Genomic DNA, 23,931 nt, shown 5'->3' on the forward strand with positions numbered 1-23,931 from the left:
GCAGCCTGCTCCGTTCCTGGGAGGTCTTAGAGTCCTATATTGATTCTTTTCATGGTATTATGTGTCCGTGTTTTAAAGAAAATAATCAGTATCATTTTAATATCTCGTGTCATTTTCTTATACTGAACCCAGTAAGTTTTGTGTGGGAGAAGGACGGGACCCAGGGCGCCCCCCTCGGCTGGGCAGCGCGCGTTCCCCTGAGCCGAGGAGGCCGACGCAATCGGGTGGCAGTTCCGGAGCAGCCTCCAGGGCACGAAAAGTTTTACCGTGAGAACCAACTCTAGTCCTCCTGGCTTTTGTCTGTTGGCACAGAAGGTGACCATGACATCGTACACGTAAAAATATCTGGTCTTTGTTTTTATTCTTTTGTAAAATATTTTATATGCTGATTTCAAAACATTTAGGGAGAGAAGTTGACTTGTAACACTCGAAAGTTCATGGAACAGGGCACTGCATTAAAACGGTTTTGTGCAGGAAAAAAACACACTTTCTGGGTTTTGGCCAACAGTTCTACTTTCGGGACATTTATTCCATACGGCGCTGTATGATAGAGCCCAAGATTTATAGCTGGCGATTTCCTGAATAACAACTCAGATAGCAAATGCCTCAGTGAGACAACTTTCATGTGCTCTGCGAGGCCAAAGTAGCATACTGGACTGGATTGCTTGTCTCGGGACTTGCATGAGTTTGTTTTTTTCATCTCTTGCAAGGCAAAATGACATTAATTATTTTTCTTTTTGGCCTAAAGCTAAAATTGGAAAAATGTCACCTTTCCCCTTCATCCTTCTCCCGGCATCTCCCCTCCCCCGCTCCCAGTCTCACTTGGATCACACCTTGGACTTTTGCACATCGGGCTGTTTACAGAAGCCACCTCAACTGAAAGAAAGGGAGGCAGGGATTGAAGACAGAGTGCTTGAATGATAAAAAGGACATTTCTTTTACTTCCATTGTATTTCTCTGTGCCTTGTAAGTGATCCAGTTATTTCATGCAGAAAGAAGAGAAAACAAGCAATACTAATAGGAAAAGAGCCCCTGTACATGGAAAGAAAGGTGTTCTACAGCAACCTTTAAGATGCTCATAAGAAATGGCTTTTACACCTTGGCCGGTTTGGCTCAGTGGTTAGAGTGTCAACCCACAGACCAATGAGATGCGGGTTCAATTCTGGTCAAGAGCATGTGCCTTGGTTGCGGTTTGTCCCGGCCCTGGTCAGGTCACACAGGAGGCAGCCAGTCGATGTGGCTCTATCACATTGCTGTTTCTGTCTCTTTCTCTCTCCTTTCCTCCCACCCTCGCTAATGATAAGTAGAAAATATCTTCAGGTGAGGAATAAAAAAAAGGAGGGGAAAAAAGAAGAAATGGCTTTTACTTCTGTTTGGGGCTGAGACAGTCATATGTTGGTGTCGTGGCTTAGTAGGAATAATCCACAAAAGGAACGGGGAAGAAGCAGCAACCGCAAGGTCAGCAGGAGGACACAGCCAATTCTGGTTTTCATTTGTGGATTTTTGGGTCAGATCTGAAGATAGGCTTTTGATGACATATGAAGTCTTTCTAGCTTGATTTTATGTATTCATACTTTATGTACTATCATATATAAATCATAGACATATAGATCATTGGAATAAAATTGGGGGTCTCGAAATATCTTTTCACATTTGCAGTCCATTGATTTGCAACAAGGGTGCCAAGACAATTTCGTGGGGTGAGGTATACTCTTGACAAATAGGGCTGTGCTGGGACAACTGGACATCCACATGCAGCCAAATGAATTTGCACTCTTACCTCTCACCACATACAAAACATAACTCAAAATGGATCAGAGGCTTAAATATAAGCATTAACACTAAAGCTCTTAGAAGAAAACAGGTAAATATGTGTGACCTTCAGTTATGCAATGGGTTCTTAATATGACACCAAAAGTACAAACAACAGAAGAACAAGTAAATCGGGCTTTGTCAGATTAAAACTTTTTTATAGTTCAAAAGAAAGTGATAAGCCAACACACATTAATGGAGAAATATTTTCAAATTATATATCTGATAAGGGGTTATATATCAAATATATAAAGAGCTCTCATAACTCAATTATAGGAATACAACCCAACTAAAACATGAGCAATGGATTTGAATAGACATTACTTTGTAGAAGATATTCAAAAGGGCCACAGCACATGAAAAGATACCCAGTATCATTAGCTGTCAGGGAAATGAACATCAACACCCTAATGAGATGCCACTTTGCATCTGCTAGGATGGCTATAATAAAAAAGACAGCTAAGTATTGGCAAGGAGGTGGGGGAATTAGAATCCTCATACACGACTGGTGAGAATAGAAAATATTGCAGCTGCTTTGGGAAACAGTCTGAAAGTTCCTAAAAAGATTACACATTCTACTTGTAGGTATATACCCAAGAGAAATTAGAACATATGTCCATGCAAAACTTCTATATTAATGTTTAAGCAGTATTATTCATAGCAGCCAAAAAGTGGGGAGGAAAAAAAAGATATTGATTTAAAAAATGGATAAATAAAATGGGATATACTCGTACAGTGAAATATTATTCAGCAGTAAAAAGGAATGCAGTACTAATACATCCTATTCCAAAAACAAACTTGAAAACATTATGTTAAGTAAAAGACACTAGTCACAAAAGGCCACATAGTGCCTGATTCCACTTATATGAAACACCCGGAACAGGCAATTCGCAGAGAGAAAGCAGATTTAGTGGATTGGGAATCTGGGTTAATGAGTGACTGCTAACAAGTAAAGGGTTTCTTTTTGCAGTGATGAAAAGGTTCTGAAATTGGTAACGGTGATTGTCTCCCAACCCTGTGAATATGCTAAAAATCATTGCATTGTATACCTTAAATGGGTGAGTGTGTGGTGTGTGGATTATTTCTCAATGAAAATGTTAATAAAATAAAATCATGTTACATAATTACAGTGTCATATTGAATTCCATTATAATTTTAGACTCATGGGCAGAAACTGTGAGTGCCCAGGGTTTGAAGTGACCCGTTCCAGTATCTCCAGCTGGTTACTACAGAGCCAGACTTCTGTAACGTCGGGCCAGTTGTTTCTACACTGTGATTGTTGTAGGAAGTTTGACCCCAACAGACCATAAAAGTCACACGGAAGAGGTTTTATTGGTTTGACCAGATAATGCTAGTTTGTGTGACCAGATAAGCTACTGAGGTTGAGACTGGCAGTAGTATAGTTCTTTCTTGTGTAACCTTATTGAGAAGACCCTTTGTGATCCTGTCTTGGTCCCTGGGAGTTCTTGAGCAGGTAACTTGAGTTGGATAGGCTGTACGCTTTCCATGTCTAACTACTGCTTGCAACAGCACCCACAGAGACAGCCCAGGCCATTTACTCTTGCAGGGTAGATGACAAAGAAGTGACGAGGAGGAAGTTCTGGAAAGAAAAGAAAAGAAACCACAGGAAATGTTCTAAACTCTGACAATGACTATTCTACCCTCTGACCTTCTACTCTGGAAGCAGCTTGGCGTGTTTTGTTATCACTTTTATTTTACATAGGGCTGTAGGACTGGGCTGGAGGATTCATTCTTCTGTTTTGTGAGTTTGGAGAAGTTAAAAATTGAACTAGAAGGAGCAGAAGCCCCTGGCAGTTTTTTGATGTTTTTCAATAATTAGGTGTGTGGCCTTGTGATTTTTCTGAGCCTCAGATGATCTGCAAATGGTGATCCTGATAACACCTCTTCCTTATGGGTTGATCTTGAAGATTAAATGATAACTCCCATAAAACATTAAATCTGGGTTCTAGCACAAAATAGTACTTAATAAATACTAGTTATCATTGATAATAATAGCATCATGTTTTGACTTTCAAGGCAGTGAAAAGGTGTCTCCATTGATGCCTCAAGTTGCAAAAATGTTACATTTACAAGTCTTTGGGCGCATCCTAAAAGATTTTAACTGCTGCTTGGAAATTTTTCTTAAGCAGGCAGAATCTTTCATTTAATAACAATTTATTGGATACCCGCTATATATAAACATGTTGGCAGGCACAAGGGATTATAAAGAGGAAAACAAGAAGGCTTTTGCCTTTGAGCAGTTCCTGTTGTCATAAACATTAGCAATGAATACATTTTAAATAGGCTGCAGCTAACCTAAGTTTTTGGTGTCATTAGTGTTTTAAGCCAACTGCAAATATATCCTAAGAAGCCTGAAATACCGATGAGAAAGAATGTATGTGCCCCTATGTTCATAGCAGCACTATTTACAGTTGCTAAGATCTGGAAACAGCCTAAATGCCCATCAATAGATGAGTGGATAAAAAAGCTGTGGTACATATACACAATGGAATACTATGCAGCTGTAAGAAAGGAAGATCTCTTATCCATTGAGACAACATGGAGGGACCTGGAGAGTATTATGCTAAGTGAAGTAAGCCAATCAGAGAAAGACAAATATCATATGATCTCACTCATTTGTGGAATATAATGAACAAAATAGGCCCAGAGACATAGAAGTAGGGTACAGACTGACAAACCTCAGAAGAGGGGGAGGATGGGAGGGAAGAGATAAATCACAGAACTTGTATGCATGTATGCATAGTCAGTGGACATAGACAACAGTGCTGGGGGTGGGGATCAGGAGGAGGGTGTCAATGGGGGAAAAAGGAGAAACATCTGTAACAAAAATAAATTAATAAAAATTGCAACAAAAAAAAGTTCTATATCACAACAATAAATGTGATTATTATTTTTTTTTTTTTGACAAACCCAGATCTAAAACACTGGACTTCAGAGTTATTGGTATTTTAGCTTCCAGCCCATCTCCCACCTGCTAGCTTACGTCCCCCTGCTGCTGCTATCATTGTCCACTTACCTCTCCCCGCTCCTCACACGTGCACCCCAGTCACAGGATTATTATGAAGCAATTACATACTGCTGTGTGCAAAGCAATTTCCTAACATTTTTAAGATAACTACTTGAAAATAGATTGTGTTTTAATGTGAAATAGCATAATTAATGCTGTAATCCGTAGTTGAGTTAGATTAGAAATTCGGTCTACTGCGATGGCTTTTAACTTGGCCAGATTTTTATTAAAAAGGCAACATTATTGATTTCTTAATTGCCTTTAAATTTTTCAAGTCTATGGTACTCTTCTTTCCGTTTATTTGAAACAAGGCTCAGATAAACCAAACATCCCTTATTTCCTCTGCATGTGATACGTGAAAGCCAAGTTCCTCATCTCCTTTGACCTGTCCCTGTTCTCCCAGTCTCGTGGTCCTGCTAGCATGTTAGCGCTGGGGTATCATCCCATCCCTCTCTCTCCCCCTTTAGCAGAGGAGAAAACTGAGGCCCCAAGAGGTTAGGGAACGTGCTTGGGTCTCCCGGTGGATGGAGACCCTGGTGCAGAGAGCTCCCTTCACACCAGGCCCCTTTCCCTGGCCGGTAATGTTTCTTTCCTTCTACCCCTTTCTAAGCTGCCACCAAGTCTTGTTACTGTTTTCTTGAAGTGTTTCCTCCCTTCCCATTCCTTCCTGTCTAACCTCGTCCCTCGGTTTCTCACAAAGGGAAAAGCCTGACAGAGCGCTTTGTCTCCGGGACATCCATCATACGAGATTAATTTTCTGCAATTACCATGTCATCACGTCGCTCCTCGATCGCTCCCTGCTTCCTGTGGCAGCAAATAGCAACCCTTCCCTCTGTGCTAGGTCAGCCGGAGCCCGGCTTCCCTGTGTATGCTCGGCTTCCTTTCCTTTCTCCTCTTGAACCCCAGCGGCCCAGGTCTTCTCTGGGTTCTCTCATGAGTTGGCCATGTGTCCTTTATGCCTTTGTCTGTCCTGCTACCTGGATCTGCTATTCCTTCTGCTTTTCCAAATATTTATTTTTCAAGACCAAATCCAGGTCCCACTACCTTTGCGATATTTTCCCTATTATTCCAGTGATAAACCCCCCCCCCCCACATTATGTTTCCCACCTTTTTCTTCTTATGCACCAGCCCATAGCATTGGGCATAGTTGCCTCTTGCATATGGTCTCGGGTTTTTCCTTGTAGCTGCATTGCCTTCTCAATTATATTTAATGCTCTTTGAAGGCAGGGCTTATGTTGATATTTTTCTCATATATTCCATGTTTTACAGTGCCTCATAACTGGTTAGTAAATACTCCTTGCTTATTAGGGGCTCTTTGAGCTTTTAAAAGATGTTGTCCAGAGCTACAAGCAGTTCAGACGTGTTACAGTGTCCGCTGCTTGGATCGGGATCAGTTGTTAGTATTGCAGAACAGTGCTCCAGTGTCCGCCAAATGTTGATAGGATCAGCCGCCGTTGTGTTAACGATCCTCTGGGGGCACTAGCTAGAAGGTATGGTGCTCACACTAACAGTTTATGATTTGTTTGTGGATCGGTTGCAGGGAAGTGGGGACTCCCCCACTGAGAGCCTGCACACCTGCCTCCTGGATCTTATAGTAGGGAATAGTTCCTTGGGCATGGACAGGAAGGGCATTATCCTCATAACTGGCAGATTCTCGGCACGCCAGTGTGAAATGGGAACTGGCCCGGCTCCCCTCCCTCTGTGTGTCCTTGAGCCAGTAATGACCTTGGTGCTCTCTTTTCTACAATACTGGCACAATGTTCTAAGATTTAATCTGATCTTGTTTTGAAATATTTTTTCAGAACCCAGTAAATACGTACCTTTCCAAAAAGGTAAGCATGTTGTAGTAAGTGCCTGGTGTCGGAAGAAGGAATGTGTATTATTTAAAGAAGACCACGTCTGCTTTCTGAGTTTTGATGTTCTTCATGCCTTCCTACCTTTCCGGGTAGTCGTGTGGCCTGAGGCAATGTGGGTTTTACCTTGAATTATGCTTTCCCAAGGGCACAGCCCTGACAAGAATCTCCTCTGGGTGCATACAGTGGAATTATTTTTTTCTGTAAAGTCAGCAGGCCTAATTCCACCCATACAAAATGGTTTGACCTTTTTCCTCTTTGGTACAAAAGAGAATCGGCAAAGACTCAGCTAAAGGTGAAGTTGACAAGCTCTGGCATGGGAGTGAGTTCAGTGCCTCTGGGCTTGTACCCCTTGTGCATCCTGTGTCCTGAATCCTTGTCCCACCCACAAGTCCTCACTTTCCATCTGTGACACCTAAAGGCGCTCCCAACCCCGCTCCTTCCTTCTGTCACCATCACACAGAGCAAGATGCCTTATCTCTTCATGTCTAGAAGGTCATCTGCTGGAGTCACTTAACACTGTTTGTTTGTTTAATCGCCTTAGGTGGATGGAAGTCTGCTTAGTTGAAGAGTTGCCACCAACCACTGAACTGGAAGAAGGGCTCCGGAATGGAGTTTACCTTGCAAAGTTAGCCAAGTTCTTTGCCCCGAAAATGGTATCGGAGAAAAAGATCTATGATGTGGAACAAACACGTTACAAGGTAACTGAGATCTAATTGGTTTTGGCTTCCAGCTAAAAGTGAAAGTACGGTATTTCATTTCCTTTCCCTTCGTTTAGTGTTTCTGCAAGAATTTCGAGGGAGGCAGGATGTCCTTGGTCTTTGAAGCCTGTTAATAATCATTCCTGAGGCAACAGCAATTTTAAAAGCAAAGTGTTTCTGTTTCTGGGCTGAGGCTGTGAGACCTCTGATTTGTGGAGCTCCCCTCATCATTCCTTCGTGGAGGTCATTTTTATTAGCGCCAGTAAATGTAAAAGTGGGGGCACTCTGCCCCTCCTCTTTTTCACTTCCACACAGTTTTATTACTCCCCTTATTCTCGTCAAGGAATAAAGTACCCAGCTGGGACTTGAACTTGTGGCCCCAAAGAGTTAGGGCCAGTGTGATAAATGAGTAGTAATGTTGACTACGAGGTAGGAATTCCTTTCCATTTGATGTTTAAAACAAAATAAGACTAACTTTTTCTTATGCAACTAATTTTAAGAATTATTTCACAGCTAATTTGAGAAGATACATGGAGGAGAATACAATACCAAAATAATCATCAATCTTGTGTCAATAAAAAAATTTGCATATTTTAGAGAACTTGTCTAAGTATTTATAGATACAGTAATATATCTAGGATTTGCTTCAAAATTATTGGGAGGAGCTTAGATAGATGATACAAGACTGGCCATGGGTTCATAACTGTTGAGGTTGGATGATGGGTGCATAGGAATTCATTACACTATTCTGTCTACATTTTTATGCTTGAACTTTTCCATTATAAGGTGAAGGAGGAAAAAGTAAACGCTGACCTAAAAGACCCCTTCATTAGATGTGTCTTCAAAAAGGAGTTTTAATTTTTTTCCCCTTTATTTATTTTAGAGAGAGAGGGAGAGAGAGATAGAAACATCAATGAGAGAGAAGATCGATTGGCTGCCTCCTGCATGCCCCCACTGTAGATTGAGCCCACAAGCTGGGCATGTGTCCTGACCAGGAATCGAACCAGCAACCTCGTGGTGCATGGATTGACACTCAACCACTGAGCGATACTGGCTGACACTGGCTGAGTGAAACTTGATTATTTTCTTAATAAGTTATTTCTATCAGTATTTTTTATTTTGCAGATTTTCAAGTATGCTTTAAAATTTATTTCTCTTACAGTTGCAAGGACAACATTAAATATAGTTGAAATTGGAATGAGTTCCCATTTATTACATGATTCACAGTAGCCTTCAGTTGTTACTGAGATAAAATTCATTTTAAAAATATGTATGTTGAATTCAGAGCAAATGTTTGAATAATCATATAGGCTAACAGTAGACAAGATGAATTGACATCTTTTTGGACAAGTCTGTTTTCATGGTGTAGTCTGAAAGGTAACTGAGCAAAATTTTCTGCCTTGAAGGATGTTATGAATAAGTATTTGTATTTGTTAAAATGAGTTTGAGTTTATTCAGTCATATGTCTCACCCTAGAGTTTTCAGCTCCTTCTAGCCTTTTACAAGACTTTAATGAAACAGTGACTTAGCCAGCCAAAATTAAAGTTGTTTTTTAATTGTGAAAAATATTTTTAAAAGTTCAGAAAAGCACAGAAAAAATGATTTATATACCCACATCACAAAGTAAATTCATATTTGTCCACATTTTAGAGCATGCATTTTTTTCTTTTTTTCATTGTTTCTACAATGGTCAAGGCCTATTAGTACTAGTTGTCATGTAGATTTGATGACAGAGTTAAGCTGTAGTTGGGCTGGGCTCCAGCCCATCCTGAAAGGGGATTGTGGATATTTTGTTTTGATGTTGTGGATGGTGAGAATCAGGGAAAGAAAGACAGGCCTTCAGTGGAGGCGAGCCCCAGAGAAGACAATAGGCTAGTTCTTCCTCCTCTTGGGACATTGCACACCTTGAATGTAGGGGTCTCTTCCAGTTCAGTCCCAACAACTGAACAGGGTTCTATTTCCTGCTGGCTTTAGAGACCCTACTATTTGAATAAGTAGTTACTTATCTTTGGGATGAAGATGGGAAATTTTTCCAATCTTTTGCTATAAAATAAAATCTCTCTTGAGCCTAGGCAGGTGAATACTCCCCAAGTTGAACATGGTGACAGAGGGGAGTGCTGTGTTGTGCCATCCCCTCCCCCTTCAGGCCTCTGGAAGGCTGGGGTGCCCAGAAGAAGAGATGCTAGGAGAAGGGCAGAAAGAAAGGAAGTGGCAGAAGGAGGGGGTTGATGCCAGCTGTGATGTAGAAGAAAACACATCCCTGGAGAAGAAAGGTGTTTCTCTTTTTCCTTTCATTAAATTCCTGAAGGTGCTTAATGTCCCTCAGTGGGAATGCTTCATGATTTGCCATGTAATCATAAAACGTTGTTTTAAGGCCATTTTATTTCTTTTACAAAAATGAAAGGAGACAAATATTAGTCAACAGGAGATTTAATAAACTTCCGGTTCCTGTGTTCTTCGGGACTGAAGCCCTTCACGTGGTCCTTTCCCAGGAACACTAAATCATGGGGCTGTGGCAAAGCTGTGGAAAGCTACGGGCCCAGCCCTTGATGTGCCGTCTGGAAGCCACGAGCTCAGCGAGCGTGGGCTCTCCCTGCAGGATCTGCCTCGACGGCAGCCAGAAAATACAGCCTGCCGGTCAGTGTGTCCCCAGGCACGGGCTTCATCCCCAAGCTCCAACGTCTTCAGCTTGGGCACTGACGCCCTTGAGGGGGGCTGATGAGCATTCATGCTGCCCCTGCCTCTCTCCCGGCTTATGTACCATGTTGGCTACTTTTAGTTTAGGGTTAGAAAGATGTCCTGGGTTTAGAGCTAAACCACCCAATGATGAGCATTATTTCCCTGTCCACCTCTACCCCCCACTCCAGGTCGCAGTTATATAACCATGCCATGTTTGCAGTGGCACCTGATACTGTCCCTCTTGGATACACCATGGTATACTGTAATGACTATCTTGTCACGAAGGCAAAAACCATGTGTGTCTTCTCTACCATATCCTTGGTGAATGGTGCAGGGTCTGGCCATGATCGTTGCTAGAGAGACAGCTGTTGGGTGAAAAAAATGAATGACAGTAGTTTCAGATAACCACAGGACTCCATTTCTTTTCTTGTCTTCTATGCTTTGTTTGATACTTAACCAAGTGTTTCGAGTTTGACACCCTTCCTTGAAGTGTGATGCTCATACCTCCTGCAGAACCATCCCATGGGTGTATTTAAAATTATGGATCTTGAACCCCAACCCAGCCTACTGAGTCAGGCAGAATCTCTTGAACAGAGACCCAGCAAATGCACTCTTAATAATCACCCCGGTTGGTTCTTTTCTTAAGTACTACTAAGGTTTGAGAACCCCTGCTCTCATGGCAGATAACATGCCTGTAATAAATTTTAATAAAGTAACAGGGAAAGAAGATAAAGTTGTACTGAGATAGACATGCATACAGCATAGAACGTATCCATCCATACAATACGTTTCAATACCTACCATGTGCCAGGCACTCAAGACAGAGTGAAGAGCAAGACAGAAATGGTTTCATGGTGCTTACAATTGGAAAGACAGACTGTGGGTGAATATACTTGGTAATGTGGTAAGTGCGTGGAGGAAGAACTTGACAGAGTGGACAGATGCGCTTCTCTGAGAAGCTGTTTCCTCGATCTGGAAGAACGAGAAGGAAATCATCACGGGCAGAGTTTGGGGTAGGGAGTAGGGAGAACAGTCCAAAGAGGGGGGACCCATTTGTGAAAGGCTTCTCAAGGGAGATTAGAGCTTGGCCAGACTGAGTGGCTGTGAGGCTGCAGTGATGGATCGTGGTGGGAAATGGACCAGGAGGGAAGCAAAGACAGATCAGGAAGTCACACGTGGAGGATCTATGATTTCATCCTAGGAACAGGATTGGGGGTGGGAGGAAGCCTTTGAAATATCAGAGGCATCATGGTACAGTGTGTGCTTTAGAAAGGCCTGCCTGCTACTCCGTGTGGTTCAGAATAAATAGGGAGGATACGGGTGGAGGCAGGAAGGGGATTATTCAGTCCAGGTGACAATGGCCTGCATAGCCAAGAAGTAAATGGATTCAAGACTGAAAACGAAGGGTGAATCCTGGAAAGAGATTGGAAGTGGGTGGAGGGCAGTGAAGACAGCTGGGTGGACAGTGGCAGACAACTGAAGAGAGTTGAGTTCTAAAGGGGGACGGGGTGGTGAAGAAGCCAGGTTTCTGTGGTGAAGGCCTGAAAAATGAGGATGATCCAGCAGACGAGGATGGGCGAGGGAAAGAAGAGGAGGAGGAAGGCGCTCCTTGGAGAGGACTCAGCCTGACAAAGCTCAAAGACCAAAAAAGGTGTTGTTCTGACACTGCACAGATCACTGCAGACTTCCAGTATGTGATTGGTGACTATTTTGGTGAGCCTTCGATAGGGAAAGCATATACCCAGCAGTTAGTAGTATGAGCTGTGAATCAAAATATTTTGTTGGCCCTCACCACTAAATTCGCCTCTGTGAGCCTCGGCTTCCTCTCCTGTAAAGTGAGAAGAAGAATCATAATAGCATCAACCTTTGTGGAGATACTTGAGGAACACATGTGATCGTCCATGCAAAGCACTCGGCACAGTGCCTGGTAGAGGTGAGCACACTAGGAATGTTTGAGGCGAATGTTTGAGGTTCTGAGGCTGTGAGCAGTTAACTGAACAGAATATTTGGACTTGGAGTCGGGAGTCTTGCAAACTAGTCTTGGCCCTGAGTTTAATAAGTTGGGTCAACCTGCATGTGTCTTAAACACCTGGGCCCTCAGTTTGCTCATCTGTAAGCACATTTAGAATGCTCGTTGGTTTCTAAGCTCCCTCATAGTTCTAAAATGCTTTGATTCTGCTATGTAAGAAGTTACCATCCAAAGAAGACTTACGTAATTCCTGATCTACTCGAGTTAAGCAAGAATAGCCCTGCCCTTTCAGCAGAAGACACAATCCCCGAATGAAGTATCTATTAATTATGTAATGAATATTTATGACCTCAGACATAATAAAACCTATTATTTTAAAAGATTTAAAAAATAATAGCCTTGCTTGCTGGTGTTGTAATAGCTCAGCCGTGGAAAAGCAGCATTTATTTTCTACTCCAGTACCTGAAAAATATTAGTTGGCTGGCCAGTAACAAACCTTGGCTTGCGTATGACCACAGACATGCCACCAAGACTAGTATTAATATGTAGGATGGGTGAAAAGAAATGGACAAGCTAAAAATGGTGATAATAGACTGAGATTATTTTGAGCCTGTTCAGGAGACCATTTTCGTTCTAATTAAAGTAAATCTGTAGATCAAAAGTGTGTAATGCAGCTGTTCCACTGAGGCTCACTTCTTAAGTACGCAGCCGCGGGTCAGAGGTTCTGAGGGCAGTGTTCCGGGCGTTCAGAGTGGATGAAGGAAAAGGTCTAACCACTGTGCTGTACACCTGAGACTAATAGAATATTGCATGTCAGCTGTAATGGAACATTTTTTAAAAAGAAGATAAAATGGGTGAAGGGTTTGAAATCTGCCATTTTATTTACTGTAGGACTATTACCAAGATAACTACCCTTTCTTTCAGAGCCTGTGACATGAAGGGCTAAACCTTTCTCTGACCTTAAAGGTGAATGAGTTTCAAGCCCAGTGTTGTAGAATAATAATGACAATAGCTAACATTTATTGCATTCTTAAGTGCACTTTGCAACAAAGTGCTTTGTAAATATTCTCATTTAATCTCTCTAACTCTTAGAAGCAATCCTACTTTCATATAATGGCTGAGGAACCAAGGGTCAGAGAAACTGATAACTTTTCTGAGGTTACCTAGCTAATAAGACCACTAAATGGATGGACTACCTTTGTTACATGGTTTGAAATTATTGAAGCCCGTCGGCCAAAGACTCCCAGAAATCCACCTGGGATCAAACAAAATTAGTTTTATTTCACTCATCGTAACAAGGAAAAATACATACCCGTGGAGTCAGGAGGAGGAGAAATGGGCTGAGTGTGGATCTGGGCTTGTGCTGGGTCGTGCTAATAAGGATTTAGGGAAGCAAGGACTCTCCTTATCTTTTGTGTGTTATCAGGAAGAGGGATCCTTATCTAGGATGCGAGAAGATTGACTAGAGACTAGACGAACATGAGACAAGAAGCAAGTTGTTCATCTTCATTGAAAGAAGGGGGATGTTTAATTATTTTTTGTGGTGCCAAAGGGCCTTTTCTCTGCCTTGACTGATTGTGGATTGTTTCCAAATTGTCCCTCCATGGCCACAGCGTACCCATGTGTGAGAATTGTTTGTGTTCTGCCCAAGTTGTGTATGCTGAGTTACAAACCCTCAGACACTGCAGCCCAGCTGGTAACTGGCTGCTCTCTCTTCCTCTCTGGTTGCTTTCTGCTCACCCTCCTTCTCCCTGCCTCGGGTATTTCATAGTAACTACCTAATTTCTTTCCTCTGAAGAATATTCCCGCCACCGTTAAGACCTGTGTTCTCTGGGGGTTTTAGCACAGGGCAGGTCTTCAGATCTGGAGAGACCTCATCTTGAATCCTAAATCAACCACATACTTGCTTTTTGACTTTAGGCAAATCACTTCATCTTTCTGGCCTATGTTTCTTCGTCTGTCAAATAAAGGAATGATAATTACCTTGCCATGTGTTTTGAAAATTAGACATAATTTGCATAAAGTGTTTGACACACACAGTTCAATCTCAGTAAATAGTGACCAGTATTAAAAAGGCATAAACATTTGACAAATGTTAATTTGCTGTATTTCTTAATTTCTAACAGCAACAAGTATATTTTTTGTTAAATAAACTATTAGATTGTAGGTCACAGAAGATGGAAAGGAGCAGACTTTCTGAATGTAATTGTTGTATGTTAGTCCTATGACACGGTGCTCACTTTACTTTTTTGTTTTCTTTTTTTTTTTTTATCCTCACCCGAGGACATTTTTCCATTTTTTTGTACAGATAGAGAGGGAAGGAGAGAGAGGAAGGGAGAGAGAGAGAAAAACATCGACGTGAAGGGACACATCGAGTGGCTGCCACCTGCACGACCAACCAGGGCCGGGGACAAACTGCAGCCAAGGTACGTGCCCTTAGCGGGAACCGAACCCGGGTCTCTCCGAACCGCAGGCCAACGCTCTAACCGCTGAGCCAAACCGGCCAGGGCTACTTTTTTGTTTTCTAATGGATAATATTGTGCTAATCCATTTAACTAATCATACAAGACCATTTTAAGCTCTCAATGGTTCATTACCTGATACAACTTGATGAGATAGAGGCAAGTATGCTATATTTATAGAATATGCAGAAAAATGCTGGCTGATTAGGACTGCAGAGAAGAATGGAAGATATAGAAAGACTGTTTTTAGTATATGGGTAGAACAGGTTTTATAGACATTTCCACCGAAGGTTTACTTACTGTATAAGGCCAAGGTTAGGGTTAAATTGCAGAAGGAATAGTTACTCAAATTAGCTCAGTGTTGTGGGTGTGGTTCTTCATCTTTGTATTTTTCTATGTTTTCCAGGTTTTCTACAGAACATTGCATTAACCATTAGAAAAAAATGATTTCGCAGAACCAGAAACCACACACGGGAAAAGCATTTTATTTAGTCTTCTAAAACCCTGTCTGTTTTTCCTGCAGTTACTAGGCTTCTCAGCTGTTGTTGCCAAAATCTTGACACCGTGTATGTGTACATATGTCTCATAAAATATCCTTAGGCATGTGCTAGACATTAAATGGTCTTTGAGATTCTACTTCAGAGTTATCCCAAATGTGTGAATAATGGAAACTAGAATGGTCTCTTACGGATGGTTGGCATGTTATTGAATAGTGTAGTTCCCTTACTGTGTCTTTAGTTATTTTATGTGGGCTCTGATAACTTTATTCTAGGAGAAATACAATTGAAAAGCATCCTACTAATGAAAAAAATTATTACAAAGGACTCATTTTGGTGTGTTTCCTCCTTCCCTCTATTAGAAGTCCGGCCTTCATTTTCGACACACAGATAATACTGTCCAGTGGTTAAGAGCCATGGAGTCTATTGGTCTACCCAAGGTAAGCCTTCAAATACTGTGGAAACTGAACTGGGAAGCCAAAAGGGGTAATGTATGAATCCTCGTTCTAAAAGGTGGTTTGGTAGACTGGGTATGTTAAGGCAGTAGGTTGCCTCGCTGCCCCCGGAAAGGCCTATGTGAAGTAACAAATGGCAAGAACTCAGAATGAAGTAGGTGTACAGATCAAGAGCAGTCATGCAGAAGTGTATATAATTAAACAAGGTCAGAACAAGCTGTAGCTGGTAGAGAGTTGATTGATTGATTTTTTATTTTATTTTTCTTTTACTGACTTGAGAGAGAGAGAAAGAGAAAGGGAGAGGGAGAGAGAAATATCAAGGGGAGAGAACATCAGTTGGCCACCTCCTGCACACCCCCCACTGGGGATTGGGCCCACAGCCTGGGCATGTGCCCTGAATGGGATGTTCAACCACTGAGCCATGCCAGCTGGGCTAGGAAGTTGATTTAAAATAGCTACCTCCCTTTTTTGTATGACTATTTATACTTAAGATTCCTAATCTCATTGTATCACTATAAATTATTATTATAAATTTATTTTTTATAAATTATTACTATAAAGCATTGTATTACTGTAAACTTTAAAGGCTAGGGAGGTTATAGCTCTTACTTCTGAAATAGATCTTCTAAATCTTTCAGCAAATATTCAGAGCTTGTTAAATTCAAAGACCCGGCACCCTTCAGCCTGTGCAACCCACAGGCAAGTAAGGGAAATGAGGAAACAATTACATTTGATAGAAATTGTAGAGCTATTTCTTAAACGTCTTATTTTGAAATAATTATAGAATTATGGGAAGTTGCAAAAATAGTACATCTACGTGTCCTCTTCATTCAGTTTCCTTCAGTGGTGACATCTCATAACTGTAGTACAATCATAGATTGACATTGATTTGTTAATGTTAACTTGACTATAGACTATATTCAGAGCACACCATTTTATACACATTCATTTGTATGTACGTGGGGGGTTTCGTTCAGTCCATGACAGATTTGTGTGACCATCACCACAACCAAGGTACAGACACTGCTAGTTTGTGATTTAGCAAGTACTAACCAGGGACTAGGTGGTAAACAGATTAATAAAGAAGGAAATTCCAATAGGATTTTTCTGTCTGGGGCAACATACTTTAGATTAGGGTAATCTTATTATGTTCTATAGATTTAAACCTTTTCCAGCGGTGTGTATGTAGGGCCAGGTTTCCCTTGACTTTAAGTTGAACAAGTGATCCACATAGCAGATTCTATTTTAACACTGAATTTTACTGTGAAGTCATTGATACATGACATTGCAGGATGAGTAACCAACAGTGTACTGAATTGGCTAATATATTTGCTACCAACAGTGTACTGAATTGGCTAATATATTTGCTATTAATTCTTCATTATCAGAATTAAGTGCTTACTCTGTGCTCAGCATCAGGCTGGGTGCCAGGGACACGGTGCTGAATAAAACATTCTGGTGAACCATAAATTGATCCCATCTCCTTGCTAAAAGAAGACCCATTCATAATGATTTTCCAGGAGAAATAGAAATAGAAAGGGTCTTTGTTTAAAGAAAAGGTAGGGGGTAGTGGTTGTCCTCTGCTTACTTCTAGAACTTTAAACCTGGTACGTGGCTCTGAATTGGGAGTCCTCTTCTACTGATGCTTTAACAGCAAATGTGTTAAAAGATAGTTGTAAAGACCTTTGAAGTTTCCTAGGCTACAGACATTTCTTTAAGTGCTCAGTGACTATACATTTGTATCTCAAGAAACTTTGCTTTCTTTTCTCAGCTTTTTTCTTTTCTTTTTTTTTTGTCATCCTCACCCAAGGACATTTTTCCATTCTTTGTTCAGGTAGAGTGGGAGGGAGAGAGGGGAACAAAGAGAGAGAGAAACATCGATGTAAAAGGGACACATCGAGTGGTCGCCACCCGCACAACCAACCAGGGCTGGGGACAAACTGCAACCGAGGTACGTGCCCTTAGCAGGAACCAAACCCCGGTCTCTCCGGACCGCAGGCCGATGCTCTAACCGCTGAGCCAAACCGGCCAGGGCTTCTCAGCTTTTTTCAATGTCCAACACAAAATTCCATTTCATTATCAAATGCCACCTTATGGTACATGATTTAATTTTTATTTCAAATTTTATAAAATGTTTACTGGAAGCAAGTAATACCAATATGCTTATCTTAGAAGCTTTGAGACTCATTATTCATTTTTTTGGTGCTTAGCAACAGGTAAGTTGGGTGCCCCATTCTGAAATGTTTCTTATTAGCCTTTTAATTTCAAGTTTAAGGAGAATATAAATAGATTTTAAAGGCCTTAATGTTCTGATGTTTCAATCTAGTAACTTTATATTTAGATATCTATCCCAAAGAACTAATCAGGTGTTCAGAAAATACAGGATGTTCACTGCAGTAACTTATAATAGAGGGGAAAATTGGGGACAAAAAATGTTCAACCATGGGGAACTGGTAAATTATGGTTTAAAAAAAATGAAAGAATTATGTATGCATTAGAAATAATATTCTTACAGAATAAAAAAAGGGATCATGTGCTATTAAGTGTTTTAAACAAGTTTACAATATGTACAGTTTTATTTTCAAATGCATACATGCAAAACATCAGATAATTAGAGACATATACAGAAAAAAGACTGGAAGAAAATATCCCAAAATGCTAATAGTGACAATCTGAAGGTGGGATTATAGGTATTTTTTCTTCGTACTTTGTCTATTTTCCACATTTTTTCAGTGAAATGTATTACTTTAAGCAGAAGAAAATATCCATGTATGGGTATACATACATGTTGACAGAACTTGTTAGCCAAGTTCTTAGTAATAAAATGCTGAAGAAGAACAGCCTTCTCAAGCCATTGGGCCTCTGGACAGTCACAGGAGTGACTCCGTTACAGAAAGCAGAGTCTGCACTGGCTCAAGCCTTGTGGAGTGAAACTGCTACCTACCTAACTAACCCTGTGGACACAGCCTTGGAGTGGTGGGCTGTGAACCCCACCCTCCAACAGACACACACACACACATTCATTCATTCATTCTCTCTCTCTGTCTCTCCCCCCTCTCCCCCTTCTCCTTCCCCTCCCCCTCCCTCTCTCTCTGTCTCTCTCTCTCTCTCCCCCTCCTCCATCCCCTCCCCCCTCCCTCTCTCTGTCTCTCCCTCTCTCCCCCTCCCTCTCTCACCACTAGGTGGCGCACTATCAAGCAGGGGACCAGATGCCTTGTGTTTATATCACTAGAAGTCATTTTCCTGGCAGAATCTTCTGCCTAGAGGTTTACATTAACTTCTTCCTGGCTCTTTCCCTCTCCAAAGGAAATGGTTTCTATAATAATTCATTGCAATTCTGGCCTACGAGAGAAGAAGTTTGATTATGTCATATAATTTGACTTTTCCCCGATCAATACTTATGTAGAGCAAGATGAAGCAGTAGCTGAGAGAGTCCTCAACCTTTAAATAAATACAGAACAGTAAGGACAATCAAAGTAGGATCATTTGGGAGACTTACAATAATTTTGTGAAAAGCAAAACATAATAAAAATATTGTTTCTTTTGTTTTCCAGATATTTTATCCAGAAACAACAGATGTCTATGACCGGAAAAACATACCAAGAATGATCTATTGTATTCACGCACTGAGGTGGGAAAATACAACTAAAAGTCTAGAAAGTAAACTTAAATAAAATAAAATTTTTAATTTTAAAAAAGATCTTAAATTATTTTAATAACTCGAGAACTTTTTATTAGATTGAGTTATTTTGAATTTGTTGGTACAAAATTAAAGTAATTGTCACATGAAAACAATCCTTGAACTTGAAAAATATCTTTCTGATTTTTTTCATCTAAATCAAAATAGAAAACCAGAAAATGAATGAAAGGCCTATAAATATAATAAGGAAAAAATTGAAGTTGAAACTTCTGGAGAATCTCATAGTGCTGTAATATTACTGAGATATAATGAAGTTTACATAGATAGCCAAAATATATCAAATGAGCAGTTTTACAGGGCATAATTTTGGTTTCGATACTCTTAAAATTATCAATTTGGTTCAATTCTTATCGTAGATTAATAACATTCAGTATAATTTTTGTTTGTTCAATAGAAGACACTTAGAAGTTGCTTTAAATTAGTCAAAACAAAATGCATTCATTGTTTAAAAGCAAGTATTTGATAAGTTAATTTTTTCAAATGTTGAAATTCTTATAGTTCACAGATCACGTTTTTATATTAATGACCTGGAAGAAATGTGATTTTTAGATGGTAAGAAAGATTATTTTAAAAATCCAGTTTCTGGCTGTTGCCTTGTGTGAACACAGGTAATGGCTGGAAGGCTTCATGTCTAATTAAGTTTTAAATTTCTTTTAGAACATCTGCCTTGTGTTTATATCACTAGAAGTCATTTTCCTGGCAGAATCTTCTGCCTAGAGGTTTATATTAACTTCTTCCTGGCTCTTTCCCTCTCCAAAGGAAACGGTTTCTATAATAATTCATTGCAATTCTGGCCTACGAGAGAAGAATTTTGATTATGTCTTATATTTTGACTTTTCCCCGATCAGTACTTATGAGATTTCTTTGGAAGATGACAGTTGCTAGAAATATAGACCAAATGTAGGTGCCTTTTCTATGATTTCTTTCTCTAATAATTTAGAACTGGGGGAAAAACACTTCTATGCCTGCCTCCTTGCATGTGGCCCGTGTATCAATAGGCCAGCAGGTTTTCTAAAAGCTGTTTGTGCAAAAGTGCTTATTTTGAGGAATATTTTCAAATGTGTTGTCCAACATTTTTTGTCAAATATTTTTCAGCGCTTAGAATGATTACTTGTCACCATGGTTAGTACTATTTTTGTGACCTTTTAGGCCAGCCGGCATCAGTTAATGTCATTATCATATCCATGCATCATAGTGCTAGTGTTCGAACCTGTAGCATGCGTGTGGGGTGTCTTGTAGAAGCTTACGTGGATGTCCTGAATGGACACCCAGGGCAGTACTGGTAAGCAGTTTGTAAAGAGATGTGTGCTAAGTTCCTGTCCCATGGTGCCACCGTTCAGAAGTCACGCAGACCTGCCCTGAGGTCGGCAGCGTGTTTGCCGTAGTCTCAACAATGGCTGGAACAGTTTGGGAAACAAAAACAGAAGAGCAGCTCCTCCTCCTTCTTACTGCCAGTGGTATGTGACATACCATTGTTCAATGTTCTAGGACAGTTTTTCTCAGTTCTTTGGTTACTGATCATGGAGTCTCCGTACCTTACTTACCCCGGGCGGATTTCGTTGAGCCTGTCATTCGCCAGATCTGACCTTCAGGAGGATCTTTTACAGCAGTATTTACTTGATCAACAGCATTCCCTGGGAGAATCTCCTTTGCTTTTCTCTGCTCTAAACTTAATGTATGGCTGCTTCTTGACACAGAACTCAGGAGTCTCAAGTATATCTAAAGTTTTTTCTATCAAAACTTTTTCCTGCGATGGTTGAGAATGCAGGCATTTGCTCAGATGAGGCTGACATTCTGCTCTGTTGGGCAAGACTCTTTTAGAGGCTGGACAGCAGAGCCCTTTAGTGAGGGCAGTGGTTTTGCCCTCACAGTATGATTAGAAGTGATGCTGAGAATAAACTGTTATGTCTTCAGCCTTTATACTCTGGTTGCAGATATAGCAACATTGCTGGTATAGAGCATTGTCATGACCTGATAGGGAATCAGGCAGGTCAGAGGTTCTGATTATAGATCAGGAGCCAGGCAGGAGGAGCCCCCCAGGTACCCACTGTCTTTCTCCTGCTCCAGCCTGTGGGCCTGTTGTGATCTGCAAAGTTAGCTCTTGCCCCTGCAGACTTGTCTTCTGTTCCCTGTCTTTTGGATTATTGAGGCCCCCTGGGTTCTTGTCCTAGCTTCCTGTTTGTATCTGCCTGCCCCTTACCTTTTTAATTTACTTCTGACCCCAGGCTCCTTGCCTGCCACTCATTGCTCCCTTCGTCTCTCAGCTTGGTGTTCTGAGTCCAGATACCGGTGATTCAGCACAGCCGCCCCAGAGGAAATCCTCAATCTTTGCCTAATCTAGAGACCTCAGGGATGTGTGGCTTCATTCTTTTTTCAAAGAAATGCTTATTATTATTTTCTTATTTAAAATAAAATCTGCTCATTGTGGAAAAATTAGAAAATTTAGAAAGAGCACCAAAGGAAAACCTTTAAAGTACCCACTGTTTCAACATCAAATGAAAACCAGGATTGTGATGGGGTATCTTTTGGACTTAAGAAGTGTATATGGGCATGTTTCTCTTGCAGGGTTTCATTTGGAATGCTTTAAAGTCTGTGCAATGAGAAGGAGCCAGTTCAAGAAGTGAGGCCTTGCTAAGGAGTTAATACTACTGATTTTTTAAAAATGTATTTCTTCTTTATTGATTCTAGAGAGAGGGAAAGGGAAAGGGAGAGAGAGATAGAAAGGTCGATGGGAGAGAACATTGATTGGCCGCCTCCTGCACACCCCCCCAGTGGGGTTCAGGCTGACATCCTGGGCATATGCCCTGTCCAGGAATCGAATAGGCAACCTCTTGATGCATGGGTCAACGCTCAACCACTGAGCCACATCGGTCAGGCAATACTACTGATTTTTTTTAACTGTCTGGAGGCTGTTTATACCTGGAGAAGAACACGTTTGCATGTTGTTTATTTCTCAGTATATTAAACAACTGTCAAATGTTTAAACACTAGTTTTAAAATTGAATTTCTTTAAACAATTAAATTTAGTAGGCCTGAGTTTTTGAACACTTCAGATATCTAAAAGTGCAGGAGAAATGGCCAGATACGTTATTACAGACTTACCACACTTAACCCTATTCTAAAAGATCCACTCTATAACTTTCATCCATTTCGTCATTTGTATACTACTTTCAACTCATCCTAGGACTATAATATTTTGATACCCACTCAGAGTTGGCATGATCTTATGAGCACCAGAAACAAGGAATACCCCTGCAGGTTACAGGTCTGCTTTCTGCCCAATCAGTTGTGGGTCAGAACATGGCACCAGTTTGAGTTCTCCCCCGGCGAGTCAGACCCTGGCTACCAGACATCAGGCTGAACTTGACTTGTGAAATCAGTCAGACCTTCTTCTTTACTTTTCAGTATATGGCTTTCAGGTAGGTTCTTGTTTCTAATCTGGTCCCCACCCCCACCCCGTCACCCAGAAATGATTTACTTCCAGGTCTCGTTTGGCCAGTGTTACACAACCCGTTGTCCTGTCATAATGATGCATTGGCCTGATCTGTTAACATTATTAAAAGCTTATGTATGCCTTTTGAATATTTTCTTGAAATTAGCTGGGCTTTCTAGAGGTTTCCCCCTGAGGAGATGAGGGATTGACTCTACCTAGTGCAGTTTGGGTCATTTGGCTGATTTATCATCTCAGGTCGTGTTTCTCTGCTAAACTATTGAGTGTGACTATCAATGCTAGACTTCTTTCCACCGGACTATTTTGTCACCACCTGTACTCCTCAGTCCTTTCTTATTTGGAGACACTTCTGTGGCTTTTTAGGACTATTTGGCTGCCCCAGAGTTCCTGGTGTTTATTCTTTTTGTAGCATATATGTAATGTATACAGTATGGAAACAAGTATGTATCTGTACTCCACAGACAGTTACAGAAAAAAAAACACTCATATTTTAATAACATTTTCCAACTTGTGAACATCAATACAAATAATTATGCATGTCTTATTTAATTTATTACAACTTCCTTTTTGTATGCTTTATACCATTCTCTGTTGATTGTTGTTTTCGAACCGGCCTTTCACAGACTTCACCGAGATGGTTCTTCTTTTCTGAGGGACCAGACTAATTCAGTTTGGCCACCCTTTGTCCTTGGAGCACTGTCCCTCACATTCCTTGCAATATCCTTGCGTTCTGGTCACGACAGGCTGTGTCTGTCCTATCCTAAGTGCTCCTGCTTTATGACATGGAAGCAACTACCCTGCAAGGAATCCTTTTCGATTCCTCTCTTCTCACTGCATGCAGTTGATTTGAGCGTTTAGATTCTACTCCACTGACAACGACAGGTGGTCAGTGTGCGCCCCCTGTGTGAGGAGGCTGCTCCTCTGCAGCCGGGAGCTGCTGTCCCAGCAGTCAGTCGTGTTTTCACATCAGCCAGAGGCCAAAGCAGCCCCTTCGTGCGGGCCTTGCATTTCTGAAAGGCTGCGCAGCCCCACTTCTGGCCGGCCAGCTCTTCTGAATCCGACTGCTCGGGGAAGGGCTCCTCTGCCTCCTCGCTCGCAGGCAGGTGCTGCCTTGATTCCCAGCTTCCTTTGGAAGCGGTTCCTCGGGAATGAATGCATGACTTGCCTGTCTCATCCTCCCTTCCCTCACCCACCCTTTTCCTGTTAAGAAACTGATGGTTGCCTTTTGCCAGACTGATTGTATCTCTGACAGAGAACACATTTGCTCTGATAAATAAGTGTCCTACAGGTAGTTCCTTAACCCAAAGAACAGACTGTAATCCTA

At 41.1% G+C, this 23,931-nt stretch overlaps 1 protein-coding gene across 2 annotated transcripts in view; it reads left to right on the top strand.

Moving 5' to 3' along the window:
- Positions 1–23,931, top strand: part of IQGAP2 (IQ motif containing GTPase activating protein 2) — a 303,569-nt gene that overhangs the window by 143,324 nt on the left and 136,314 nt on the right. For both annotated transcript variants that reach the window (XM_036278805.1, XM_036278806.1), the window contains exons 3-5: positions 7,238–7,394; positions 15,364–15,441; positions 19,011–19,087. In XM_036278805.1, coding sequence (XP_036134698.1) covers positions 7,238–7,394; positions 15,364–15,441; positions 19,011–19,087 — 312 coding nt within the window. The remainder of the gene's footprint in view (positions 1–7,237; positions 7,395–15,363; positions 15,442–19,010; positions 19,088–23,931) is intronic.

Source organism: Molossus molossus, unplaced genomic scaffold (genome assembly GCF_014108415.1).
Source record: "Molossus molossus isolate mMolMol1 unplaced genomic scaffold, mMolMol1.p scaffold_m16_p_3, whole genome shotgun sequence".
NCBI classification, from domain to species: Eukaryota; Metazoa; Chordata; class Mammalia; order Chiroptera; family Molossidae; genus Molossus; species Molossus molossus.